Source organism: Heteronotia binoei, chromosome 4, assembly GCF_032191835.1.
Source record: "Heteronotia binoei isolate CCM8104 ecotype False Entrance Well chromosome 4, APGP_CSIRO_Hbin_v1, whole genome shotgun sequence".
NCBI classification, from domain to species: Eukaryota; Metazoa; Chordata; class Lepidosauria; order Squamata; family Gekkonidae; genus Heteronotia; species Heteronotia binoei.
The window spans coordinates 170,438,007-170,465,913 of NC_083226.1; the positions used below are offsets into that span (position 1 = coordinate 170,438,007).

General features: G+C 48.0%; 1 protein-coding gene across 1 annotated transcript in view; it reads left to right on the forward strand.

Annotated features, from left to right (window-relative positions):
• Positions 1-27,907, forward strand: part of LOXHD1 (lipoxygenase homology PLAT domains 1) — a 320,016-nt gene that overhangs the window by 259,448 nt on the left and 32,661 nt on the right. The window contains exons 34-35 of the mRNA XM_060236607.1: positions 1,824-1,951; positions 9,538-9,655. Coding sequence (XP_060092590.1) covers positions 1,824-1,951; positions 9,538-9,655 — 246 coding nt within the window. The remainder of the gene's footprint in view (positions 1-1,823; positions 1,952-9,537; positions 9,656-27,907) is intronic.

A 27,907-nucleotide genomic window follows, 5' to 3' on the forward strand; every position in this document is an offset into this window, starting at 1 on the left:
CATAAGAGAAGCCTCATTGGATCAGGTAAATGGCCCATCCAGTCCAACACTCTGTGTCACATAAGAACATAAGAGAAGCCATGTTGGATCAGGCCAATGGCCCATCCAGTCCAACACTCTGTGTCACATAAGAACATAAGAGAAACCATGTTGGATCAGGCCAATGGCCCATCCAGTCCAACACTCTGTGTCACATAAGAACACAAGAGAAGCCCTGTTGGATCAGGCCAATGGCCCATCCAGTCCAACACTCTGTATCACACAGTGGCCCAAAAAACCCAGGTGCCATCAGGCGGTCCCCCAGTGGGGCCAGGACACTAGAAGCCCCCCCAAGCACCAAGAATACAGAGTATCACTGCCCCAGACAGAGAGTTCCATAAGAACATAAGAGAAGCCATGTTGGATCAGGCCAATGGCCCATCCAGTCCAACACTCTGTGTCACACAGTGGCCCAAAAAAAAGGAGGTTCACAAGTGGGGCTAGAAACCCTTCCACTTTGCCCCCCCCCCCAAGCACCAAGAATACAGAGCATCTCTGCCCCAGACAGTTCCAATAATATTCTATGGCTAATAGCCACTGATGGACCTCTGCTCCATATTTTTATCCAAACCCCTCTTGAAGTTGGCTATGCTTGTAGTCACCACCACGTCCTGTGGCAGTGAGTTCCACATGTCAATCAGCCTTTGGGTGAAGAAGTACTTCCTTTTATCCGTTCTAACCTACTACTCAGCAGTTTCATGAAATGCCCACGAGTTCTTGTATTGTGAGAAAGGGAGAAAAGGACTTCTTTCTCTACTTTCTCCATCCCATGCATAATCTTATAAAGCTCTTTCATGTCACCCCACAGTCGACGTTTCTCCAAACTAAAGAGCCCCAAGTGTTTTAGCTTTCTTCATAAGGAAAGTGTTCCAAACCTTTAATCATTTTAGTTGCCCTTTTCTGGACTTTTTCCAACAATACGCTGTGGCTAATAGCCACTGATGGACCTTTGCTCCATATATAGATCCAATCCCCTCTTAAAGCTGTCTATGCTTGTAGCCGCCGCCACCTCCTGTGGCAGTGAATTCCACGTGTCAATCACCCTTTGGGTGAAGATGTACTTCCTTTTATCAGCTCTAACCCGACTGCTCAGCAATTTCATTGAATGTCCACGAGTTCTTGTCTTGCGAGAAAGAGAGAAAAGTACTTCTTTCTCTACCTTCTCTTTCCCATGCATAATCTCACAGAAGAGTTTTCTGTGCCTGATGACTACAGCAAGTGGTAAAAAAAGGTAAAGGTAGTCCCCTGTTCAAGCACCGAGTCATTACCGACTCACGGGGTGACATTGCATCATGACATTTTCTTGGCAGACTTTTTACAGGCTGGTTTGCCATTGCCTTCCCCAGTCATCTACGCTTTTCCCCCAGCAAGCTGGGGACTCATTTTACTGACCTCGTAAGGATGGAAGGCTGAGTCAACCTTGAGCCAGCTTCCTGAACCCAGCTCAGGTCGTGAGCAGAGCTTTGGACTGCAGTACTGCAGTTTACCACTCTGCACCACGGGGCGAGTGGACCAAATAGCAAAAGCTATCCAGGAGAGATCCTGAGGCCAAAATCTAAATGTTCGGATCAAATCCTAACGCCGCTCTGAATGTGACAGGCAAAAAACCCCAAGAACATTCTAGAACACATTCCGCAATGCAAAATTAGTCTTTTTTTACTTTGCCTAGATATTCTGCTGACTTCAGGTTTTGATGGCCCAGCGCCATATAGCCCGTAATCTAGAAACAACCTGTTCTGTTTTTTTAAAAAATCACTTTCTCAACGGGATTCACTTTCCCCCAGATTCTCTACGAAGTGACCGTTGTGACTGGAGATCTCCCAGGCGCCGGTACAGACGCCAGTATTTACATCATGCTCTTTGGATGCAACGGGTGTACCGAAGAGATGCAGCTGGAAAAAGATGGCGATAGGTAAGGGTTACTCTGCGACCTCTGTCGTTTCAGAAGGGCCCATCATCTGGCGAGAACCACGGGTCTCTGCAGGGATAGCTATGCGTCAAGTGCCTTGCCATGAAAGGGTTAATGTCTTTTTGGTGCTAAGCACAAAATACTGATTTGCGGCTCTCCAGGATCTCAAGCTGAGGGTTTTCACACCTATTTGCCTGGACCCTTTTTAGTTGGGGATGCCAGGCATTGAACCTGGGACCACCGAGGTTTATCACACCTATTTGCCTGGACCCTTTTTAGTTGGGGATGCCGGGGATTGAACCTGGGACCTTCCGCTTACCAAGCAGATGCTCTTCCACTGAGCCACTGTCCCTCCCCTTGAACAGCTGAGGTTTATCACAACTATTGGCCCGGACCCTTTTTAGTTGGGGATGCCGGGGTTTGAACCTGGGACCTTCTGCTTACCAACCAGATGCTCTACCACTGAGCCACCGTCCCTCCCCTTGAACTGTCCCCTGGAGCCTTTTGTGTTGCAAGCAGATGCTCTTTCGCCAGGCCACAGCCCCTCACCAAAATTATAACGACTGAACAGCTAGAGGTCTGGAAATATGCCAGTGTATGATCATGTGGGGATCAACCATTTATGAAGCTGTCATTTGTCTTCAGAGCCCTCTGTAGATAATAACACCAAGCGCTATACGGGTTTAGGAAGAAACCTTCTATTGAAACCGTCACAGATAATAAGACAATCTAATTTACATTAGCGTTAACCGCAGATAGCTCCAGGCAACACAAATATTGATGAGTGGACGTGAGAGCGGGAACGCCCGGTGAAATCCTCTCGAGAAATGAGTCAGTTCCTTAAAGAAGGCACCGTTCCAGGCTGTGTCTCAGGCCTCTTCTCTTATTAGTCCTTTATTCGGATTTATGCTCTTGCGCGCATACAAATTAGAGCTATCAAAGACCTCTCCAGCCATCCCGTCTGTTTCCTTAGGGCGATAGCCTCTGTGTAATTTAATCAGTGTGCCGGAGTAACGAGGTGGATACAAATCCGACAGGATTATTAGTGGGAACCTTCAAATGTGACATTGGAGGCTGCGGGAGTGGACTGAAAGCGAGTCACTCAGCCTGGACAGATTAACCCTTGTGGGTCGGCTGCGGGGTGACGTGATAGAGGTTTTCAAGATTATGCACGGGATGGAGAAGGTAGAGGAAGAAGTCCTTTTCTCCCTTTCTCACAATACGAGAACTCGTGGGCATTCAATGAAATTGCTGAGCAGTAGGGTTAGAACGGACAAAAGGAGGTACTTCTTCACCCAAAGGGTGATTAACATGTGGAATGCACTGCCACAGGAGGTGGTGGTGGCTACAAGCATAGCCAGCTTCAAGAGGGGGTTAAGTAAAAATATGGAGCAGAGGTCCTTCAGTGGCTATTAGCCACAGCATATTATTGGAACTGTCTGGGGCAGTGATGCTCTGTATTCTTGGTTCTTGGGGGGGGGGGGTAAAGTGGAAGGGCTTCTAGCCCCACTTGTGAACCTCTTTTCTTTTTTTTGCCACTGTGTGACACAGAGTGTTGGACTGGATGGGCCATTGGCCTGATCCAACATGGCTTCTCTTATGTTCTTATGTGTCTCAGAGTGTTGGACTGGATGGGCCATTGGCCTGATCCAACGTGGCTTCTCTTATGTTCTCATGTGTCTCAGAGTGTTGGACTGGATGGGCCATTGGCCTGATCCAACGTGGCTTCTCTTATGTTCTTATGTGGCACAGAGTGTTGGACTGGATGGACCATTGGCCTGATCCAACATGCCTTCTCTTATGTGACACAGAGTGTTGGACTGGATGGGCCACTGGCTTGATCCAACAGGGCTTCTCTTATGTTCTTATGTGACACAGAGTGTTGGACTGGATCGGCCACTGGCCTGATCCAACAGGGCTTCTCTTATGTTCTTAAGTGACACAGAGTGTTGGACTGGAGGGGCCACTGGCCTGATCCAACAGGGCTTCTCTTATGTTCTTATGTGACACAGAGTATTGGACTGGAGGGGCCATTGGCCTGATCCAACAGGGCTTCTCTTATGTTCTTATGTGACACAGAGTATTGGACTGGAGGGGCCACTGGCCTGATCCAACAGGGCTTCTCTTATGTTCTTATGTGACACAGAGTGTTGGACTGGATGGGCCATTGGCCTGATCCAACAGGGCTTCTCTTATGTTCTTATGTGACACAGAGTATTGGACTGGAGGGGCCATTGGCCTGATCCAACAGGGCTTCTCTTATGTTCTTATGTGACACAGAGTGTTGGACTGGATGGGCCACTGGCCTGATCCAACAGGGCTTCTCTTATGTTCTTATGTGACACAGAGTGCTGGACTGGATGGGCCATTGGCCTGATCCAACAGGGCTTCTCTTATGTTCTTATGTGACACAGAGGCCGATTTCGCACTAGAGCTTTAATCCTGATTTAACTTTGTCCCCAAACTGACTTTCTACACTAAAACCATAGAATCATAGTGTCATAAAGTTGGTTTCTCTGACTCTATGATTCTAGTGTAGAAAGTCAGTTTGGGGATAGAGTTAAACCAGGATTAAAGCTCTAGTGCGAAATCGGCCAGAGTGTTGGACTGGATGGACCATTGGCCTGATCCAACATGACTTCTCTTTTGTTCTTATGTGGACTGTTCAATCAAGTGCTGATGCATTGGGCTAGGGGATTGGTATGCATGTGCATGGGGTTTTTTTGAACAGAAACGCACAGGAAAGCAGTTCTGGCTAGCTTGGCATCAGGGTATGTGGCCAGTTTGGTGTAGTGGTTAAGTGTGTGGACTCTTATCTGGGAGAACCGCGTTTGATTCCCCTCTCCTCCACTTACAGCTGCTGGAATGGCTTTGGGTCAGCCATAGCTCTCATAGAGCTGTCCTTGAAAGGACATCTTCTGGGAGAGCTCTCTCAACCCCACCCACTTCACAGGGTGTCTGTTGCGGGGGAGGAAGGGAAAGGAGGTTGTGAGCTGCTCTGAGACCCTGAGATTCAGAATGGAGGGTGGGGTATAAATCCAGTATCGACAGGCCTTCGATGCTTAAACGGAGAGAGAGCTGCCACCTGACATCAGCTAGAGTTCCCGGTGACCAACCGTCTGAAAAGCAGAACCGCCAACGTAGTAATGGTACAGCGCCTTGGAATAGTTTTTAAATTTTAATTGTATAATGTTTTATAGATTTTATTGGCTTATTGTTTTAAATCGTGTAAACGACTGTTGTAAGCCGCCCTGAGTCCGCTTGCGGAGAGGGCGGGATAAAAGTCTAATGTAAATTTAAAATAAATAAATAAATAAATAAATAAATAAAATCATCACCATCATCGAATGAGTTTCTACCAAAAAAAAGCCCTGCGTGAAACAGTGTTGACATCAGGAGGTGTGGCCTAATATGCAAGTGAGCTCTTGCTGGGCTTCTATGTGAATCAATGGTGATGTCAAGGGGTGTGGCCTAATATGCAGATGAGTTCCTACTGGGATTTTTCTGCAAAAACCCCCCTCTGTGCATGTATGTTTATTTGATTCAGTTATACCTTGCCTTTCTCTGTGGATAGTGCCAATGGAAGTAATAAAAATATATGCTGAAAGTGAAGGAAAGTGGCTCTCATGTGGTCAAATATTGAAAATCCAAGGTGGTAAAATCGAATTAAAGATGGAAGAATTAAGAAACAAATATGATTGGTTTCAAATTCAACAAATTAAGAACTTGGTGGAAAGTGACATTAAAAGTGAAGGAATAAGAAAAGAGCAAATTGAATTGGAAAAAGTTCTGCTTGGAGACAATGAAAAGTTGATTTCAAAGCTATATAAACTATTATTGAAATGGTCTACTGAAGATGAAGTAGTAAATTCTCAAATGATAAAATGGGCAATTAATGTTAATAAAGAAATACAGATGGAAACATGGGAATATTTGTGGAAGAACTCTTATGAAAATTTCGACATGTTATAGTATCAAAGAAAACTGTTATAAAATGATGTACAGGTGGTATATGACTCTTAAAAAGCTAGCAAAAATGAACAGCAAGATGCCAGATAGATGTTGGAAATGTAAAAAGCATGAAGGTTCTTTCTACCATATGTGGTGGACTTGTGAAAGAGCGAAACAGTTTTGGCAAATGATTCAACAAGAAATTTCTAGAATCTTGGGATATGAATTTAAGAGAACTCCAGAGACTTTCCTATTGGGATTACAAATGGAGAAATTTCCAAAAGAAGATAGAACTGTTATTTGGTACTTGCTTTCAGCTGCTAGGACATTATATGCACAGTTATAGAAGCAAGATAAAATACCAGAAAAATGGGACTGGATTGTAAATGTTATGTCATGGAGTGAAATGGACAAACTGACAAGAATCTTGAGAGACTATGAGTTAGAGGGATTTAAAAGGGATTGGGATAAATTTAGAAAGTACATAGAAAAAGAATGGAAAATAAAAGGACACTGGGTGATTTTTGAGAATACCACTTAGGTTTTCAGAAGAAGAAAGAAGATGAATAATAATAACTGGGTGGGACTTTATAAAGAATAAGAAATGGTGTTTTTTAACTTCTTTGCAAAATGATATATATATACATTTTCTTTTTATTTCTTCTTATTAAGATGCTTTTAAAGTTAAAGATACCTTTTGATATTAGAAGTTTAGGTAACTGACACCGGTGAAAATCAAGATTTGGGAGGAGGGGGGGAGGGGAAAGTGTAATGTATGGGGAAGGTAGTAAGTGTTAATATTGTATTAGAACTGGATATAATTACCATACATTACCAAATAGAATTGTGTTTAATCAGACATCAGGAGGTGTGGCCTAATATGCAAGTGAGCTCTTGCTGGGCTTCTATGGGAATCAATGGTGATGTCAAGGGGTGTGGCCTAATATGCAGATGAATTCCTGTTGGGATTTTTCTGCAAACCCCCCCCCTCTGTGCATGTATGTTTATTTGATTCAGTTATACCTTGCCTTTCTCCTCATTGGGGTCCCAGTTCTCCTATCCTCCATTTTAATCCTTACACCACGCTGTATGCAGTTGGGATGTGGAGTGAAATGGGGCACAGGGAGCACAGAATGAGCTGTTGGAGAGCCAGTTTGGTCTAGTGGTTAAGTGTGCAGACTCTTATCTGGGAGAACCGGGTTTGATTCCCCACTCCTCCACTTGCACCTGCTGGAATAGCTTTGAGTTAGCCATAGCTCTTGTAGGAGTTGTCCTTGAAAGGGCAGCTGCTATGAGAGCCCTCTCAGCCCCACCCACTTCACAGAGTGTCTGTTGTGGGGGGGAGAAGATAAAGGAGATTGTAAGCCGCTCTGAGTCTCTGATTCAGAGAGAAGGGCGGGGTATAAATCTGCAGCTGCCTTCTTCTTCTTCCTCCTTCACATCCACATGCCTGTGAATACCTCCCACCTGCCCTTTAGCCCGCTTCCACCCTAAGTGGAGAAAGGCAAAGGCATTTTTGCTGAGAGCTGGTGCAGCCCAGTAGAATGTTGGACAAGGGGACCTGGGTCCTTATCCCCTCTCATTTGTGCGAATCACATGTAGGGATGGGCTCGAATTGGAAAATAAGATTCTTGCTGGTTTGTGGCTCGTGGCTGACCCACAAACCAAAGCAAGAGGTTTGTTCGTGAACCAAAACGGTTTATGGTTTGTGGCTCTACAAACCCTGTTGAAAGGGACCACAGTCCTTTCAAACAGGGCTTGCAGAAAGCCTGAAGCACAGCTTTGTGATAAGGAGTAAAGGTAGTCCCCTGTGCAAGCACCAGTCGTTTTCGACTCTGGGGTGATGTTGCTTTCACAACGTTTTGACGGCAGACTTTTTACGGGGTGGTTTGCCATTGCCTTCCCCAGTCATCTACACTCCCCACCCCCCCACCCCCAGCAAGCTGGGGACTCATTTTACTGACCTCGGAAGGATGGAAGGCTGAGTCAATCTGGAGCCGGCTACCTGAAGCAGCTTCCGCTGGGATTGAACTCAGGTCGTGAGCAGAGGGCTTGACTGCAGTACTGCAGCTTTACCACTCTGTGCCACAGGGCTATTGTGATAAGGATATTTTTTTTGTGTAGTCCCTTTATAAGGAGTAGCCCCCCTTTTAAGGGACTACACAAAAAAGCCCAGAAAACAGCTCAGTGGTGGGAAGGTACTCCTCTCCACTCAGCTGGTTTTGCGGCTTTTGCAGCAAGCAGAAAGCAAGGGTTTAAAGGGACCCTGTTCCCTTTAAACCCCTGCTTTCTATTCTGTCCATGAACTGCCACAAGCTGCCATGAACTGCTTTGAAATGTCATGCAAGTTCATGAATATGGTTTGCAAAATTACAAATTTTGCTTCGGGGTTTGTTTTGTGCCTGTCTCTAATCTCATCAGCCTGCCTTATAGTGAGTCAGTCAATTGGTCCATCAAAGTCAGTTTTGTCCACTCAGACTGGCAGTGGCTCTTCAGGGTCTGGGAATAAGGTCTTTCACATCACCTACCACCTGTTCCTATCAGCTGGAGATGCCGGGAATTGAACCGGGGACCTTCTGCATGCCAACGAGATGCTCTGCCACTGAGTTACCATCTTAGACCAGTGGCTCTCTTTATCACACAGGGTTGCTTTTAAAATACAATTAGAGAAGAAACTTTTACATCCCTCATCTTCCCAAAATGAATATTTTTTAAAAAAAACCGCCTTAAGCCATCAGTCCATTTGGTCAGTACAGAACACACGGTGGCGTCTTCTACTAAGTTAGACCCTTAGTCTATTAATGTCATTGTGAAGAAATGCATTTTTTTCCTTTGGAGGTTTGAAATGAACGAAATCTTCATTCTGAGTTTTAAGGGTTTTTTTCTAGACAGAGAGAATAAGAAGGAAGGGGAGAAGTGAGTTCAATTGCTTTCCAGACTTACTTTAGCTTATGTTCATACATATTCTAATAGGTCTATCTTAAGACAATTGGATGGGCCAGTTCCTTTGAACAGAGATCTGGAGGAACTAAATACTAGCGAGTCAAAGCTTGAAATTCAGATCATGGATTTGGGCCCTGAAGAAACCTTGTGCCAGGAGTGATTTTGACAGGACAAAAAATTTCTCTTTGCCCCAGTATGCTCCGGAGCTACGTTAGAACAGCGCTCTGAACAGCACTTACCTTGAAGATGCTACTTGAGATGCTCCAGAGTTCTGAACCACAGTTTAGGTGCATCTGTGGCAATGTTTCCTCTAAGCTGCATAGCCTTGTGAGCAAAAATTCTACTTTGTGAGCTACTGGCATTCAAATGGTGATCCACTGCATAAATTAGTATGCTCTGGTGCCATCCTTCCTGAGCTAAGACAAAAATCTGCGAGCTGGAGACTAAAAATCTGTGAGCTAGCTCACACTAACTCAGCTTAGAGGGAACACTGATCTGTGGCATCCATTTCTTTTTGACACGGGGGGCCTGCCAACCTTTCCAGGGTGCTCTTGAATCTGCACATTCAGTTATTGAGGGGGGGGGGGCTGACCCTTTAAGCAGCTTGGCCTGCAAAGTTCTGCCTGCCTCATAAAAGAAACTGTAGTTTGCAAAAAACAGCCTGAGATATCTGTACTGACTTCTCCTGTCTCCAGATTTGAAGTTGGCCAAACAGATATTTTCATCATGGAGATTCCAGACATCGCTCCGTTAAGGAAGATGAGAATACGGACGGATGGGGAAGGGTATCGTCCTGATTGGTTTCTCGAACAGGTAAGGTGGTTCTTCAAAAGGTGTTCTACAGCCTTTGCATACAGCTGCTTGTTTTGAAAAATAATGTGTTATTCAGTATCCAAGGCTCTTCCACTGAACTCTGGAAGTCCTTCTAAGTTTCTTTTGCTGCCCAAAATATCAGATACCGCTCACATATTGACAGCTTTATTTCTGGGATCATAGGGTCTAGAAACTTAAGTTCTTCTTTACCCCCCCCCCCCAAAAAAAAAAAGAACTCAAAGGATGGTTATGTACCTGGAGCTATGATTCCAACTCTATGATTCTATGATATCACTAACTGTTTCTTTCTGAGTGTGCCCAAGCTAACTGAGAGTTCAAGCACTTTTTAACTGTCAATGAATTTTGTTTTCTTAGAGTTACTTTGATCTTGGAAAGCCGATTGAAGCAGCTACAGAAAAGTTAAGATTAATTGCTTTTTGACAGAGGTTAAGACTGACTTTCTTATCTAGCTACATCAGATGTAAATCATAAATGTACATGCTTATTGGTCTTTTCTGCACTGACATTGCTTATCTCACATTTCGTTATGCACCAATGAGTTATCTAGATAATAATTGCATGACTATGGTAAAAAAGATATAGACAAAGATAAGCTTGATAATTTTCTATCACTCCTATGACAAGCAAATCAGATTTCTCTAGATGGAAGTAAGGTTACCAAGTCCCTTGCAGCTTCCAGCGGCGGAATGTCTTCATGCGCGCAAAGTGCATGCGGTTCAGTGACGTCACCTGGGAGTGATGTCATCACGCCACTGATGTTGTGTGGTGGCCACTCTAGGCATTTCCAGGAAAACTCTATGGTTTTCCCAGATGCTGTAGCCATTTGGGAGGGGAAAACTCTATGGTACCTACTGTACCATAGAGTTTTTCCCTTCCAAATGGCTAGAGCGTCTGGGGAAACCATAGAGTTTTCCCAGAAACACCTAGAGTGGCCGTCGCACGACGTCGCTGGCACAATGATGTCACTTCCGGGCAACGTCATCACATTGGTGATGTCGGGGGAGGTTCCCTCCGCTGGCCCAATATAACTTGAGCTTTTTGATAATCCCTAGAAGGAGTGAGACAAAAAGCTGAAACCTGATTTGCTTAAAAAAAACCAACAGTTTTTTTGGTATAATATGGTTAAGCAATGCTAGTCGCTGATAATTTTAGCCTTTTTCTTCACAGTAACGTAGGGTTAACTTTTCCGTGCCTTTTTTCTTGCTCAATAAAAAGAATAATTACTTATCTCAATAAAAGAAAAAAATGTCTCTACAGGGGTTCTGTCTGGTTCGCTGTTTACATTTCAAAAATTCAAATTCCAAGCTCCCCATTATCTTTTTTTCCTATCATCAGAATTAAAAATTGTTAATCACCTTTCAACAGATAAATCGTGGTGGACTCTGCTGCTAAACGGTCTTGCCCCGGCAAAGCCTTTAAAATTGTTTCATTCAGCTCCTTTAATTGGATGTGGGAGTGAATCTCTCCTTAACAGCTAGTTCTCGGTATACAGCGATCTCATGGGCATGCAACACAAGCGTGAGCTCATCAGATCTCAGAAGGGAAACAGGGTCAGCTCTGGTGGGCAGTCACGTTGATCTGAAGAAGTATTTGTTTCTTTATTTTTTTTAAATTACAACCAGGGCTTTTTGGATAGCAGGAATCCCTTTGCATATTAGGCCACACACCCCTGATGTAGCCAATCCTCCCAGAACTTACAGTAGGCCCTGTACTAAGAGCCCTGGAAGCTCCAGGAGGATTGGCTACATCAGGGGGGCGTGGCCTAATATGCAAAGGAGGTCCTGCTAGAATTCCTTACAGGGCTCTTCTCACAGGGCCTGCTGTAAGCTCCAGGAGGATTGGCTACATCAGGGGTGTGTGGCCTAATATGCAAAGGAGGTCCTGCTAGAATTCCTTACAGGGCTCTTCTCACAGGGCCTGCTGTAAGCTCCAGGAGGATTGGCTACATCAGGGGTGTGTGGCCTAATAGGCAAAGGAGGTCCTGCTAGAATTCCTTACAGGGCTCTTCTCACAGGGCCTGCTGTAAGCTCCAGGAGGATTGGCTACATCAGGGGTGTGAGGCCTAATATGCAAAGGAGGTCCTGCTAGAGTTCCTTACAGGGCTCTTCTCACAGGGCCTACTGGAAGCTCCAGGAGGACTGGCTACATCAGGGGGTGTGGCCTAATAGGCAAAGGAGGTCCTGCTAGAATTCCTTACAGGGCTCTTCGTACAGGGCCTACTGGAAGCTCCAGGAGGATTGGCTACATCAGGGGTGCGTGGCCTAATATGCAAAGGAGTTCGTGCTACCAAAAAAAACCCCCTGTTTATAACCCACCCTTCCCACAGCAGGCTCAGGGCGGGTAACAACAATTAATATACAGAGTTAAGATTGATTCATATAACTGAAAGAAGTGTTACATACTAAAAGAAATACTTAAATACTACAGATGGCGGTATCAGATTTCATCTACTCATAAAATTCTCCTAAATATCGCCCCCAGCTGGTATAAATCAAATGACACGCCCTTAAGGTAGTGGGTCAATTCAACAGGAACAATTCAGTAGGGCCTTTGCAGTAGGGAGACCACATATTGATGAAATGCCCACTGCCTCAGCCAAAGGCCTATTGGAACATAAAATCATAGAATCATAGAGTTGGAAGGGACCTCCAGGGTCACCTAGTCCAACCCCCTGCACAATGCAGGAAACTCACAAACACCTCCCGCTAAATTCACAGGATCTTCATTGCTGTCACCTCCCGAGGAAGCCTGTTCCACTGAGGAACCGCTCGAACGGTCAGGAAATTCTTCCTAATGTTGAGCCGGAAGCTCTTTTGATTTAATCTCAACCCATTGGTTCTGGTCCTACCTTCTGGGGCCACAGAAAACAATTCCACACCATCTTCTCTATGACAGAAGAAGAAGAAGAAGAATTGCAGATTTATACCCCGCCCTTCTCTCTGAATCAGAGACTCAGAGCGGCTTACAATCTCCTATGTCTTCTCCCCCCACAACAGACACCCTGTGAGGTGGGTGGGGCTGAGAGGGCTCTCCCAGCAGATGCCCTTTCAAGGACAACCTCTGCCAGAGCTATGGCTAACCCAAGGCCATTCCAGCAGGTGCATGTGGAGGAGTGGGGAATCAAACCCGGTTCTCCCAGAGAAGAGTCCGCACACTTAACCACTACACCAAAACAGCCCTTCAGGTACTTGAAGATGGTGATCATATCACCTCGCAGCCGCCTCCTCTCCAGGCTAAACATCCCCAGCTCCTTCAACCTTTCCTCATAGGACTGGGTCTCCAGACCCCTCACTACCTTCATCGCCCTCCTCTGGACCCATTCCAGCTTGTCTATAACCTTCTTAAAAGGCGGGAGAGCCCACCAACTCCCAAGGAAGCCTGTTCCACTGAGGAACCGCTCTAATGGTCCGGAAGTTCTTCCTATTGTTGAGCCTGAACCTCTTTTGATTTAATTTCATCCCGTTGGTTCTGGTCCTACCTTCTGGAGCCACAGAAAACAATTCCACACCATCCTCTATAGGACAGCCCTTCAGGTACTTGAAGATAGTGATCAGTAGAAGGTGTGAGTTATACCTAGGGGTTGTTTTGTATAAAAATAGGGGTGGGGTGGAGCTCATTAACATAAATCATTAGCATATGCTGCCCCACCCACTGGCCGAAAGCAACCATTCAAGTACTTGAAGATGGTGATCCTATCACCTCTCAGCCGCCTCCTCTCCGGGCTAAACATGCCCAGCTCCTTCAACCTTTCCTCATAGGACTTGGTCTCCAGACCCCTCATCCTCTACAGGACAGCCCTTCAAGTACCTGAAGATGGTGATCCTATCACCTCTCAGCCGCCTCCTCTCCAGGCTAAACATGCCCAGCTCCTTCAACCTTTCCTCATAGAAAAGAGCTCTGTCTTATAGAATATCTGAGGAAGTGTGCATGAACATGAAGGCTCATCCTTTGAATAAACTTGCGTTGGTCTTAAAGGTGCTACTGGGCTCAAGGTCAGCCCTGGTTAGTATTTAGGTAGGAGACCTCCAAGAAACACCAGGGTCGTGACCAATATTCCCTCTAAGCCAGGGGTGTCGAACTCATTTGTTATGAGGGCCGGTTCTGACATAAATAACTTGCTGGGCCAGGCCATGCATGTCATAAAATGTAATGCCAGGTAGCGGAAATATAAACGTTATAAAAAACACAGACAAACATAATTAAAGATTTATATCTTTCCTGTGAGATCGAGGGAACTGGGCAAAGGAAGCTCTGGCTCTTTCCCTTCCTCCCTAGGGGATGAGGAGGGGAAGAAGCTTCAGCCAATAGAAGCTCTGCTGTGGGATTGAGAGACCCCGGCAAAGCAAGCTCTCCCTTCTCCCCTTCCTGCCCAAAGGAGGAGCCTCAACCAATGGAGAAAATAGAGGCTTTGCTCTGTAGCCCCTGTGTGATTGAGCAAGCCTGGCAAAGCAACCTGTGACACAGAGGGAAGCAAGAGAGAGGAAGGAGAAAGCAGACTTGTTTGTGGGTCTGATAGGAACCCTGTGAGGGCCTGATCCAGCCTTCGGGCTGCACGTTTGACACCCCTGCTCTAAGCTGTGGAGTCTCGAGAGCAAAAATTCTACTTTGTGAGCTACAGGCATTAAAGTTGTGAGCTACTGCATCAATTAGTTTGCTCTGGGGCCATTTTTCCTGAGATAAGACAAAAAAAAGCTGTGAGCTGGAGAATGAGAAACGGTGAGCTAACTTACTCTGACTCAGCTTAGAAGGAACACTGGTTATGACACGGAGGCAGGCAATAGCCAACCACCTCTGAATGTCTCTTGCCTTTGGAAATCCTACATAGTCGCCATGAGTCAGATGTAACTTGGTGGGGCTGTTTTTTGAGGTAGAAGCACCAGATTTGCAGTATAGCATCCTGTGCCTCTCCCCAAAATACCCTCCAAGTTCCAAAAGGATTAGACCAGGGGGTCCAATTCTATGAGCTCCAAAAGAAGGTGCCCCTATCCTTCATTATTTCCAATAGAGGGAAGGCATTATAAAGGTCTACGGTCCCTTCAACTGTGATGGCCAGAACTCCCTTTGGAATTCAATCATGCTCGTCACACCCTTGCTCCTGGCTCCACCCTCAATGTCTCCTGGCTCCACCCCCAAAGTCCCCAGATATTTCTTGAATTGGACTTGGCAACCCTACTGTACGGATGCTTCAGATGCAGAATTGCCTTTTGGGAGTGCATCTTCAGTCAGACCTGCTCCACCGGCCGACATTTTAAATTTTGCAATTAAATCCCATTCGCAGTTTAACAAAGCAGAAATCAAAGACATCCTTTTCTTCCAGGATCATTGCTTGATACCATATGGGCAACCAGTCAACAAAAGTGCGACACATCCATAAACACATAGCCGAGTAAATGGGAATCCCAGTTCTTCAGTTTTGACATAAAAGTCGTGGTGGGTAAGATGATTAACAGCCAGATACGAAGCCCGTGATACTGGTATGATCCCAACAACACCAGATTACTTGTACATGGGAGATAGGGGTTGCAACCACTGAGGAAGGAAGGTTTGCTGAGCCACACATTGTGCAGATCGAGTGGGAGAGACATTTCCCACTTCGGTGCAAAGTTTGGGGATGGAGATCCCCCTCTAGAAGGAGGAGAAGGAGACTGGAGATTGGCTTTATTCCCTGCCCTTCACTCAGAGCGTCAGAGTGGCTTACAATCTCCTTTTCCTTCCCCTCCCCACAACAGACACCCCATGAGCAATGTTCCCTCTAAGCTGCAGAGTCTTATGAGCAAAAATCCCACTTTGTGAGCTACTGACATTCAAGTGGCGAGCTCCTGGCTTTAAAGTTGTGAGCTGTTGCACAAATTATTGTGCACTGGGGCCATTTTCCCTGAGCTCAGACAAAAACGTGTGAGCCAGAAGCTAAAAAAAACTGTGGACTAGCTCACACTAACTCAGCTTAGAGGGATCACTGCCCGTGAGGTAGGTGGGGCTGAAAGAGCTCTCCCAGAACTGCTCTTGAGAGAACAGCTCTGAATGAGCTTATGACTGACCCAAGGTCACTCCAGCAGGTGCATGTAGAGGAGTGGGGAATCGAACCAAGTTCTCCCAGATTAGAGTCCATTGCTCTTAACCACTACACCAAACTGGCCCGCGTGGGGTCCATTGCCCCTTTGTCCCCTGTTGGTGCATTAGAAAATCCAGGAGAAACAATACGCAATAGTCACGTTCGTTTTTGTCTACGGGTGTTTGTGCCAAAGTGATGGTGGAAAGTTCCATCAAGTCTCAACTGACTTACAGTGACTCCATAGTAGGGTTGCCAATCCCCAGGTGGGGGCAGGGGATCCCCCAGTTTAGAGGCCCTCCCCCCGCTTCAGGGTCGTTAGAAAGTGGGGGGAGGGAAGTGTCTGCTGGGAACTCTTTCATTCTCTATGGAGATTTATTCCCATAGAAAATAATGGAGAATTGATCCACGGGTATCTGGGGCTCTGGGGGAGCTGTTTTTTGAGGTAGAGGCACCAAATTTTCAGTACAGCTAGCTAGTGCCTCTCCCTAAAATATCCCCCAAGTTTCAAAATGATCGGACCAGGGGGTCCAATTCTGTGGGCCCCAAAAGAAGGTGCCCCTATCCTTCATGATTTCCTATGGAAGGAAGGCATTGAAAAGGTGTGCTGTCCCTTTAAATGTGAGGGCCAGAGCTCCCTTTGGAGTTCAATTATGCTTGTCACAGCCTTGATCTTGGCTCCACCCCTAATGTCTCCTGGCTCCACCCCCAAAGTCTCCTGGCTCCACCCCCAAAGTCCCCAGATATTTCTTAAATTGGACTTGGCAACCCTACTCCATAGGGGAGTGCTTCTCAGTGAGGGGCCTATGGGAGCCATGGTGACCACAAGCACCTTTCTCGTTGCCCTCCAAGTGTTTTCAGAGACAGTAGGGCCACCTGCGGCTCTCGCCAAGGATAGCTTCTGACCGGCCACTGAAAATCCAATTCGCTGTGCAGAGTAGAAGTTTCTTCGGTGACAGCTACCACCACAGCGTCCGTTACGGGTATTACTCCTGTTTCCCAGTGTGAGAGCCAGCGCAGTGCAGTGGTTATGAGCGGCGGACTATAATCTGGAGAACCAGGTTTGATTCCCCACCCCTTCGCCTGAAGCCAGTTGCGTGACCTTGGGCCTGTCACAGAACTCTCAGAGCTCCTTCAGCCCCACCTACCCCACAAGGTGCCTGTTGTACTTTTGTGTGTGTGTTGCGGGGGAAGTGTTATCAAGTCACTGTCCACTTATAGTGATGCCAGCAAGAGGCTTTCAGGGCAAGTGAGAAGCAGAGGTGGTCGGCCATTGCCTTCCTCTACAGAGCCTTCCTTGGTGGCCTCCCTTCCAACGCCTGGCCCTGCTTAGCTTAGACATATGGGGCTTTGCTGGCAAGTGAGAAGCAGAGGTGGTGTGCCATTGCCTTCCTCTACAGAGCCTTCCTTGGTGGCCTCCCTTCCAAATACTGACCCTGCTTAGCTTAGATGTATGGTGACCCCAGCAAGGGGCTTTCAAGGCAAGTGAGAAGCAGAGGTGGTCGGCCATTGCCTTCCTCTACAGAGCCTTCCTTGGTGGTCTCTTGTTCGAGTACTAACCCTGTTTAGGTTAGACTCAGGGCTTTTTTTTTTAAAGCAGGAACGCAGTTCCGGCTGGCTCAGTGTCAGGGGATGTGGCCTAATATGCAAATGAATTCCTGCTGGGCTTTTTCTACCCTGGTTAGGCTTATGATGACCACAGCAAGGGGCTTTCAGGGCAAGCCGGTTTGGTGTAGTGGTTAAGTGCATGGACTGTTATCTGGGAGAGCCAGGTTTAATTCCCCACACCTCCACTTGCTCCTGCTGGAATGGCCATGGGTCAGGCATAGTTCTCACCGAGCTGTCCTTGAAAGGGCAGCTGCTGGGAGAACTCTCTCAGCCTCACCCACCTCACAGGGTGTCTGTTGTGGAGGAAGAAGATAAAGGAGATTGTAAGCCACTCTGATACTCTGATTCAGAGAGAAGGGTGGGGTATAAATCTGCAGTCTTCTCTTATCTGGGAGAGCCAAGTTTGATTCCCCACACCTCCACTTGCAGCAGCTGGAATGGCCTTGGGTCAGCCATAGCTCTCGTAGGAGTTGTCCTTGAAAGGACAGCTTCTGGGAGAGCTCTCTCAGCCCCACCACCTCACAGAGTGTCTGTTGTGGGGGAAGAAGATAAAAGAGATTGTAATCCGCTCTGAGACTGATTCAGTGAGAAGGGCGGGGTATAAATCTACAGTGTTCTTCTTCAAGTGAGAAGCAGACGTTGTTTGCCATTGCCTTCCTCTGCAGATCTTCCTTAGTGGTCTCCCATCCAAATACTGACCCTGGTTAGCAAGACAGGGCTATACCAGGGGCAGCCAAACTTTCTTAATGTAAGAGCCACATAGAATAAACATCAGATGTTTGAGAGCCGCAAGACATCATTGTCAGAGAGCCACAAGACAGGAAGGAAGATGACGATGACTGCAGAATGAATTATACCCCGCCCTTCTCTCTGAATCAGAGACTGTGGCTTACAATCTCCTATATCTTCTTCCCCCACAAGACATCCTGTGAGGTGGGTGGGGCTGAGAGGGCTCTCGCAGCAGCTGCCCTTTCAAGGACAACTCCTGAGGTAGCCATGGCTGACTCAAGGCCATTCCAGCAGCTGCAGATGGAGGAGTGGGAAATCAAACCCGGTTCTCCCAGATAAGAGTCCGCACACTTAACCGCTACACCAAACTGGCTCTCAAAGCAAATAGACGGGGAAGGGAGAGGTGGAAAGAAAGCAACTTTAACTTTATATGCATTCTCCAAGCTGCCTGCTGGCTTGGCTTGGAGAAGCTATTTAAAGAGACAAATGCTTTCTCCAAGCTGGCCAATGGGGCAGTAGGGGCTTCGAGAGCCAAGCAATATGTGTGAAAGAGTCACGTGTGGCTCCCAAGCTGCAGTTTGGTCATCCCTGAGCTATACCCCGCTGCTTTCCCTCCTACATTATCCACAGCTTCCAGGAAAAAAGCATCTTGTATAGATACCCATTAGTCTCCACAATGCATAGCTCCAGCCTATTGTCTTTCAAAAGTTTTATGCCTGTTGTTGCATCCATTCTAAATGTTTTGTTCCTCGTTGACAGGGTTCCTTTCCCTCGCTGTTTACAGCCCGCGGGTTCAGAGGGAGAATAATAAGAGAAGGGTACTTTCTCTTGGCAAGACCTCATATTGTGATAACGTTTCCTCCAGTCCCTCATTTCTTATCTTGGCAGAACTAGCGAGCAAGGAGATGTAGGGAAAGCCAAGTATAACCTATAATTTTACCCAAACGGACTCTCCGCCGTTAGGTTTTATTTGGAGAGAACATTGGCTCTCTGCCACTGCACCTGCAATACATTACGAACTGTCTTTTGTGAGGAAAGTTTCTGAGGAAAATATTAGCTACTGTGGAGCTTGGGAGAGAATGTTACATCCTTGTGAGTGGTAGGTGGCCGTATGAAGGTATATTATTCTTGAAAGGGCATTTTTAGATAACGCCAAGGACGAAGTTGGCACCGTCTTTTTTTTAGTCGTTTAGAAAATGTATCTCCTGCCTTTCCCCCCACTTTGGCGTGCTACGTATTGAAATTCTCTATGGTGCCTCCCTGTTAAAAATACAATTAAATCTCACAGCCATATAAAATAAAATTACTTTTGATCTGGTGGCTACACATACTGTTCTGTATTTCTTCCAGTTTGATGTAGTGGTTAAGTGTGCCGACTCTTATCTGGGAGAACCGAGTTTGATTCCCCACTCCTTCACTCGCAGCTGCTGGAATGGCCGTGGGTCAGCCATAGCTCTGACAGGAGTTGTCCTTGAAAGGGCAGTTGCTGTGAGAGCCCTCTCAGTCCCACCCACCTCACAGGATGTCTGTTGTGGGGGGAGAAGATATAGGAGATTGTAAGCCGTTCTGAGTCTCTGATTCAGAGAGAAGGGCAGGCTATAAATCTGCAGCCTTCTTCTTCTCACGGTTTGGATATTTTGGTCCCTTAGAATGCCATCCTAAACACAGTTGAGGTGGGCTTAGAAGGATATAACTCTGCTAAGGGTTACACTGTTCACCCTTGATTTGATATCCTAGAACTCACTATAGCCATTTTGTGGTTATACCCATGAAATACACCCTAACCCCCCTGATGTAGCCAATCCTCCAAGAGCTTACAAGGCTCTTTTTTTGTAAGCTCTTGGAGGATTGGCTACATCAAGGGGATGTGGCCTAATATGCAAAGGAGCTCCTGCTATAACGGAAGTCTTTCTTCACCCAAAGGGTGATTAACATGGAATTTACTGCCACAGGAGGTGGTGGCAGCTGCAACATAAACATCTGGAGCAGAGGTCCATCAGTGGCTATTAGCCACAGCGTATTGTTGGAACTCTCTGTCTGAGGCAATGATGCTCTGTATTCTTGGTGCTTGAGAGGGGCGACAGTGGGAGGGCTTCTAGTGTCCTGGCCACACAGGTGGACCTCCTAATGGCACTTGGGTTTTTTGGCCACTGTGTGACATGGAGTGTCAGACTGGATGGGCCATTGGCCTGATCCAACAGGGCTTCTCTTATGTTCTTACGTGACACAGAGTGTTGGACTGGATGGGCCATTGGCCTGATCCAACATGGCTTCTCTTATGTGACACAGAGTGTTGGACTGGATGGGCCATTGGCCTGATCCAACACGGCTTCTCTTATGTTCTTATGTGACACAGAGTGTCGGACTGGATGGGCCATTGGCCTGATCCAACATGGCTCCTCTTATGTTCTTATGTGACACAGAGTGTTGGACTGGATGGGCCATTGGCCTGATCCAACGTGGCTTCTCTTGTGTTCTTATGTGACACAGAGTGTTGGACTGGATGGGCCATTGGCCTGATCCAATGTGGCTTCTCTTGTGTTCTTATGTGACACAGAGTGTTGGACTGGATGGGCCATTGGCCTGATCCAACAGGGCTTCTCTTATGTTCTTATGTGACACAGAGTGTTGGACTGGATGGGCCATTGGCCTGATCCAACGTGGCTTCTCTTGTGTTCTTATGTGACACAGAGTGTTGGACTGGATGGGCCATTGGCCAGATCCAACGTGGCTCCTCTTATGTTCTTATGTGACACAGAGTGTTGGACTGGATGGGCCATTGGCCTGATCCAACGTGGCTTCTCTTATGTTCTTATGTGACACAGAGTGTTGGACTGGATGGGCCATTGGCCTGATCCAACGTGGCTTCTCTTGTGTTCTTATGTGACACAGAGTGTTGGACTGGATGGGCCATTGGCCTGATCCAACGTGGCTTCTTTTGTGTTCTTGTGTGACACAGAGTGTTGGACTGGATGGGCCATTGGCCTGATCCAACATGGCTTCTCTTATGTTCTTAATTCCACCCCTGGGTTTAACCATACAGTTTTGGGTGATTCCTGGACCATCACCATGACACAAAGTGATCACTTCCAGAATAGCAACAAATCAATTGCACCTACCCCTGAATTCTCATGCCAGGGTGCAAGCTGGGGCTGGCGGTCTTTCTTGCGCCCCTAGGCTGAGCACTGGCAACTTGACACTTTCCCAGAAGGTCTCCCAGACAGGCAGCATCCTCAGTCAGACCTGTTTAGACTATTCCCTGGACTCAGGAACTCCTTTGCTTATTGCAGTGCCGGATCAAATCCTGTGGAGGCCCTTAGGCAGTCGAAATCTTGGGGGGCCCCTTGCGAATTATCTCAGAGCCTAAGCACCCGTCCCACCGCCCGTGGCCCCTGCTGCAGTCTGCAGTCTCCTTCTTAAAAGGCCCTTTTACTAAACTGCAGGGGAGAGGCAGAGAGAGGCAAACTTGGCAACAATGCCAGCAGCAGCCACACCAGGCAAGCCGGGCAAAGAGCGGCTCAGTTGCTGGCTGCACACGCAGGCTGGGAGACCTGCAAGCAGGAGGGAAACTGGAGGGGAAAGCTGGCCCGAGGCCCCTAAAGGCGTGGAGGCCCATAGGCAAGTGCCTACCTGGCCTAATTGCTAATCCGGCTCTGGCAAATTGGGCCACACATCCCTGTTTTAGCGAAGAATTTACAGGACTCTTCTTCCAGGGTTTACGGTAAGCTCTTGGAGGATTGGCTACATCAGAGGGGGTGTGGCCTAACAGGCAAAGGAGTTCCTGATACAAACCCCCCCCCTTCCTGGGATTGAGGGATTCCCAGGTGGCCAGACAACTGTAAATGTGATAGGCGCTGCCAAAGCTGAGTGGGTTTATTCCAGGGCTCGTTTTGTAGAAAAATAGGTGGGGGGGCTTATTAGCATAACCCATTAGCATATGCCATCCCCACCCCAGCCAAAGGCAACCCAACGCAAGAAGAGAGAGCCCTGGGTGAGCGAGGCCTGCTTGGGTTGGCTAGAGATCCAGCCAGCCCAAGCAGGACTCACTCACCTGGGGCTTTCCTCGGCCTCTGCCCTCAACCCCCCACCAGTCAAAAGGCCAGCAAGCAACCCGCCATCCAAAATCACATAAGAAGTGGAGAAAGGGTGGCGCAGGCTTCTCCAGGGATTAATGAGGGCTGCTGGAGGTGTGGCAAAACTCCTGGTGGCTGGCTAGGCTTCCCAATCCCCAGGTCCCAGAGGGGGATCCCCCGGTTTTACAGGCTTCCCCCCTCCCCCAGCCAGCTGGCCGGCGGGGAAAGCCCCACCCCCAGAGCCATCATGCACCTCTATGAACGATTCCCATAGGGAATGATGGGGAATTGATCCGTGGGTATCGGAGGCTCTGGGGGGGCTGTTTTTTGAGATAGAGGCACCAAATTTTCAGTATAGCATCTAGTGCCTCTCCCCAAAATACCTCCCAAGTTTCAAAAAGATTGGACTAGGAGGTCCAATTCTATGAGCCCCAAAAGAAGGTGCCTCTATCCTTCATTATTTCCTATGGAAGGAAGGCATTTAAAAATTTGTGCAGTCCCTTTAAATGTGATGGCCAGAACTCCCTTGAAGTTCAATTATGCTTGTCACACCCTTGCTCTTGGCTCAACCCCCAATGTCTCCTGGCCCCACCCCCAAAGTCTCCTGGCTCCACCCCCAAAGTCCCCAGATATTTCTTGAATTGGACTTGGCAACCCTATGGCTGGCTGACTGCGCACTCTCTTATCCGGGGATTGTTATGCAGCTATACCTACTATCCGATGGACAAGGTAGGTGGGGAGGAGGTGGGGGAACCCTCAGAAAGGTTCAGGAGCTGTGCTCCTGTGAGCTCCTGCTGAATCCGAGGCCTGGTTTATTCTCTCGTCTTCTTCCTAAAGGCTGGGAGAAGCTCTAACGCTTACTGGAAAGATGCATATAGGCCAGGGAAGCCTAATCTTGCCCCTTCCCCTACCTGCGCTTTGTTGCTTGAAGAATCCTTGCCTTCCCCAGCCTAGCTGAATCCTGGCATGGCGCTCCCCTCACCCGCTTGCACCTTTTGTTGTTGGCTGGATGGATTCATCCAGCAGATGGGTGGAACCCGTGGGCGCTGTGATTTATCTGCCAGCCCACGCAGCCGCCGTCTCTTTTGTGTGCACTCCGGAGGCTGGCTGAGGCCCCCGAGCGAGCCTGGGGTTCAAACCGGAGAAACAACCATCTGCCATCCGCGCTTAGTGAAGCCAGCATTGTTGTTGAATTGAACCTCTAATACAGGGAGGGCGGCTCTTCCGCAGCCTTGCCCTGCCTAACAGGGGCAGAGTCAAGCTTCCTCTCCCCTCCAAAAGGCCACAATGAGGCATACTAAGCGGATAGATTGTACGAATTTTCGTTAATTCGCTTTCATTGTGCCGAACTTGGAATTCCACATTCCTTTCTGCGGCATTTGACTCATTTTGGCAAATAATTCCTTCCTTCCTGGACAGTAAGACAGAAGCCCACATACCATGCAGGGCACCTGCACCAACTGGGTTATCGAAAAGTAACACTCTCTGTGATTCGACTCCATAGGCTTCAAGTGGAGGGGGGGCGGTGTGCAGAGACACAAAGCCCGATCTGAGCGCCCCTCGTTTCAATCGGCAGTCTATAGAAGAGGCGACGTAGGGGTGGATTTGTGGGGGTAGAGCTGACATGACAGACAGATGGCTCACTGTCAGCGCTAAACAGACAAGACGAGAGGCAAATTAAGCCGTCAGCTTGGCAATTAATCGTTTGTTGCTGCCGCCCTTCCCACACAAGACGCTGAGTCTTCCTGCTCCAGCACAATTAACAAAGGGAGATGAGAGGTTGGGTCTCGCAAGGCTGTTCTAATAGTTCCAAACGCTTTCCTCCAGTAGAATCAATGGGTGTTTTTACACTGGCAGTTTGCGACTCTCGATAGCCGCATCGTAAACTCACTTTTTACATTGCATAACGTTCCCATAACTGTTTCGCATCGTTGCTTCCCGAGGTATTTACATTTGTTTCAGTGAGATGGGAATCGACGCCGCCACAAAAGCGTTTTTCTTGGAACTAGTCTTGGTCCGGTCTTTGCTCTACAGGCATTTCAAACTTGTATTGTAAAAGTTTCCCTGCGTTTTAAAAGACTTCTTCAAAAGCCACCACAAGCTGCAGTAATTTGCATGAGAACTGACAGCACTTGAAATTGTTACATATCATTGCTTGCCTCATCTAGTGATTTAAATTGGTATTGTTTTTGCAGGGTTGACACGATTTCCAAGCTATCGTATACATTTAACTAAGCACTGGTATTCCGGCTGCCCTCTGATCAGAGACACCCCATTGAAACGCTTGAATGTAAAAGGAAAATAATTAAAGCAAAACAGTGGCAGGCGATTTGAAACTCTGGATCAAACAGAATGTAAAAGCACCCATAGAGTTGGAAGGGACCTCCAGGGTCATCTAGTCCAACCCCCTGCACAATGCAGGAAACCCACAAATACCTCCCCCTAAATTCACAGGATCTTCATTGCTGTCAGATGGCCATCTACCCTCTCTTTAAAAACCTCCAAGGAAGGAGAGCCCACTGCCTCCCGAGGAAGCCTGTTCCGTTGAGGAACCGCTCTAACAGTCAGGAAGGTCTTCCTAATGTTGAGCCAGAAACTCTTGATTTTATTTCAACCCATTGGTTCTAGTCCTACCTTCTAGAGCCACAGAAAACAATTCCACACCATCCTCTATATGACAGCCCTTCAAGTACTTGAAGATGATAGAAAACTCCTCTCTGCCTGAGTACCATTGACACCAGGGCTTTTTTTGTAGCAGGAACTCTTTTGCATATTAGGCCATACCCGCCTGATGTAGCCAATCCTCCTGAAGCTTACAGTAGGCCCTGTAAGAAGAGCCTTGTAAGCTCTTGGAGGATTGGCTACATCAGGGGTGTGTGGCCTAATATCAGAGCTTTTTTTGTAACAGGAACTCCTTTGCATATTAGGCCACACCCTCCTGATGTAGCCAATCCCCTTGGAGCTTACAGTCGGCCCTGTACTAAGAGCCCTGTAAGCTCTTGGAGGATTGGCTACATAGGGGTGGGGGGTGGCCGAGGGCTTTTTTTGTAGCAGGACCTCCTTTGCATATTAGGCCACACCCTTCTGATGTAGCCAATCCTCCTGGAGCTTACAGCAGGCCCTGTGAGAAGAGCTCTGTAAGGAATTCTAGCAGGACCTCCTTTGCATATTAGGCCACACACCCCTGATGTAGCCAATCCTCCTGGAGCTTACAGCAGGCCCTGTGAGAAGAGCCCTGTAAGGAATTCTAGCAGGACCTCCTTTGCCTATTAGGCCACACACCCCTGATGTAGCCAATCCTCCTGGAGCTTACAGCAGGCCCTGTGAGAAGAGCCCTGTAAGGAATTCTAGCAGGACCTTCTTTGCCTATTAGGCCACACCCTCCTGATGTAGCCAATCCTCCTGGAGCTTACAGCAGGCCCTGTGAGAAGAGCCCTGTAAGGAATTCTAGCAGGACCTCCTTTGCCTATTAGGCCACACACCTCTGATGTAGCCAGTCCTCCTGGAGCTTCCAGTAGGCCCTGTGAGAAGAGCCCTGTAAGGAATTCTAGCAGGACCTCCTTTGCCTATTAGGCCACACACCCCTGATGTAGCCCATCCTCCTGGAGCTTACAGCAGGCCCTGTGGGAAGAGCCCTGTAAGGAATTCTAGCAGGACCTCCTTTGCCTATTAGGCCACACACCCCTGATGTAGCCCATCCTCCTGGAGCTCACAGCAGGCCCTGTGAGAAGAGCCCTGTAAGGAATTCTAGCAGGACCTCCTTTGCCTATTAGGCCACACCCCCTGATGTAGCCAATCCTCCTGGAGCTTCCAGTAGGCCCTGTGAGAAGAGCCCTGTAAGGAATTCTAGCAGGACCTCCTTTGCCTATTAGGCCACACACCCCTGATGTAGCCAGTCCTCCTGGAGCTTACAGTAGGCCCTGTACTAAAGAGCCCTGTAAGCTCTTTGAGGATTGGCTACATCAAAGGTGTGTGGCCTAACATGCAAAGGAGTTCCTGCTGCAAAAAAAAAGCCCTGATTGACAATCATATCAGACTAATACTGAGCTAGCTCTGAGATCTTCAGACCATCGGTTGGGACCTCAAGTTGCATTGAGGAGTCCCGCTTACTAGGCTGTGAGCCCCTTCTAGAGCTGCCAGGTGTTTGTTTTATTTTGTTTTGTTATTTTTGCTGCCTTCCGGAAGCACAGCAGCTGGTAGGCTTACTAGATTTCCCACCATCGTAAGCAATCTCCACAGCTTTTTACTCCAGCAGGAGCAAAAATGGGGGTGGATGAAAATGCCACATCATTTCCAGTTGTACCTGGAAGTGACATCATGGCTCCCTGGGCATTCTCCAAATCTCTGTGGTTTGGCAGCAGAAAGTGCGTATTACAACCAGTGTTCCCTCTAAGCCGAGTTATTGTGAGCTAGCTCACAGTTTTTTAGCCTCCAGCTCACACATTTTTGTCTGAGAAGCAGAGGCGGTCATTGCCTTCCTCTGCGGAGGGTTCCTTGGTGGTCTCTTATCCAAGTACCAACCCTGCTTAGTTTAGACTTATGGTGACCCCAGCAAGGGGCTTTCGAGGCAAGCGAAAAGCAGAGGGGGTCTGCCATTGCCTTCCTCTGCAGTGCCTTCCGTGGTGGTCAGGCCCAGCGCTATGGGTTCTGCCAACACAGGCAGAACCCCGCACCCTCCCCCCCATGCTAACTGCGCACACAAGGCACAATGATGGCAAAAGTGACGTCATTACTCGGCCCTCCCCCTTGGCCAGTCCTCTCCCCCACTTCAGAGGGAGCTGGCTGGGGAGGGAACGGCTGCGCACACGCTTTTTCTGAGGAACACACGGGCAGCCATCGCCTTCCCAGCCAGCTCCTTCTGAAGGGGAGGGGGAGAGGGCTGGCCCGCCACTCCAGAGGAGCTGGCTGGGAACGGTTGTGGGCCTCCAGTTCTTGGGATCCCCCACCCCCCACCCCCAGCAAGAGCTTGGCAGCCCTAGTTGGACTAGAGATGGCCTGTATGGCCCCTTCCAACTAGGAATGGCAAGTCAAATTCAAAAAATATCTGCGGACTTTGGGGGTGGAGCTAAGAGACATTGGGGGTGAAGCCAGGAAACATTGGCGGTAGGGACAGGAGACATTAGGGTGGAGCCAGGAGACATTGGGGGTGGAACCAGGAGACATTGGGGGTGGAGCCGAGACATTGGGGTGGAGCCAGGAAACATTGGGGGTGGGGCCAGGAGACATTGGAGTGGAGCCAGGAGACATTGGGGGTGGAGCCAGGAAACATTGGGGGTGGGGGCAGGAGACATTGGGGTGGAGCCAGGAGACATTGGGGGTGGAACCAGGAGACATTGGGGGTGGAGCCAGGAAACATTGGGGTGGGGCCAGGAGACATTGGGGGTGGGGTCAGGAGACATTGGGGGTGGAACCAGGAGACATTGGGGGTGGAGCTGAGACATTGGGGTGGAGCCAGGAAACATTGGAGGTGGGGCCAGGAGACATTGGGGTGGAGCCAGGAGGCATTGGGGGTGGAGCCAAGAGACATTTGGGATGGGGCCATGAGCAAGGGTGTGACAAGCATAACTGAACTCCAAAGGGAGCTCTGGCCATCCCATTGAAAGGGACTGCACACCTTTTAAATGCCTTCCCTCTATTGGAAATAATGAAGGATAGGGGCACCTTCTTTGGGGGCTCATAGAATTGGACCCCCTAGTCCAGTCTTTTTGAAACTTGAAGGGCATTTTGGGGAGAGTCAGTGGACGCTATGCTGAAAATTTGGTGTCTCTATCT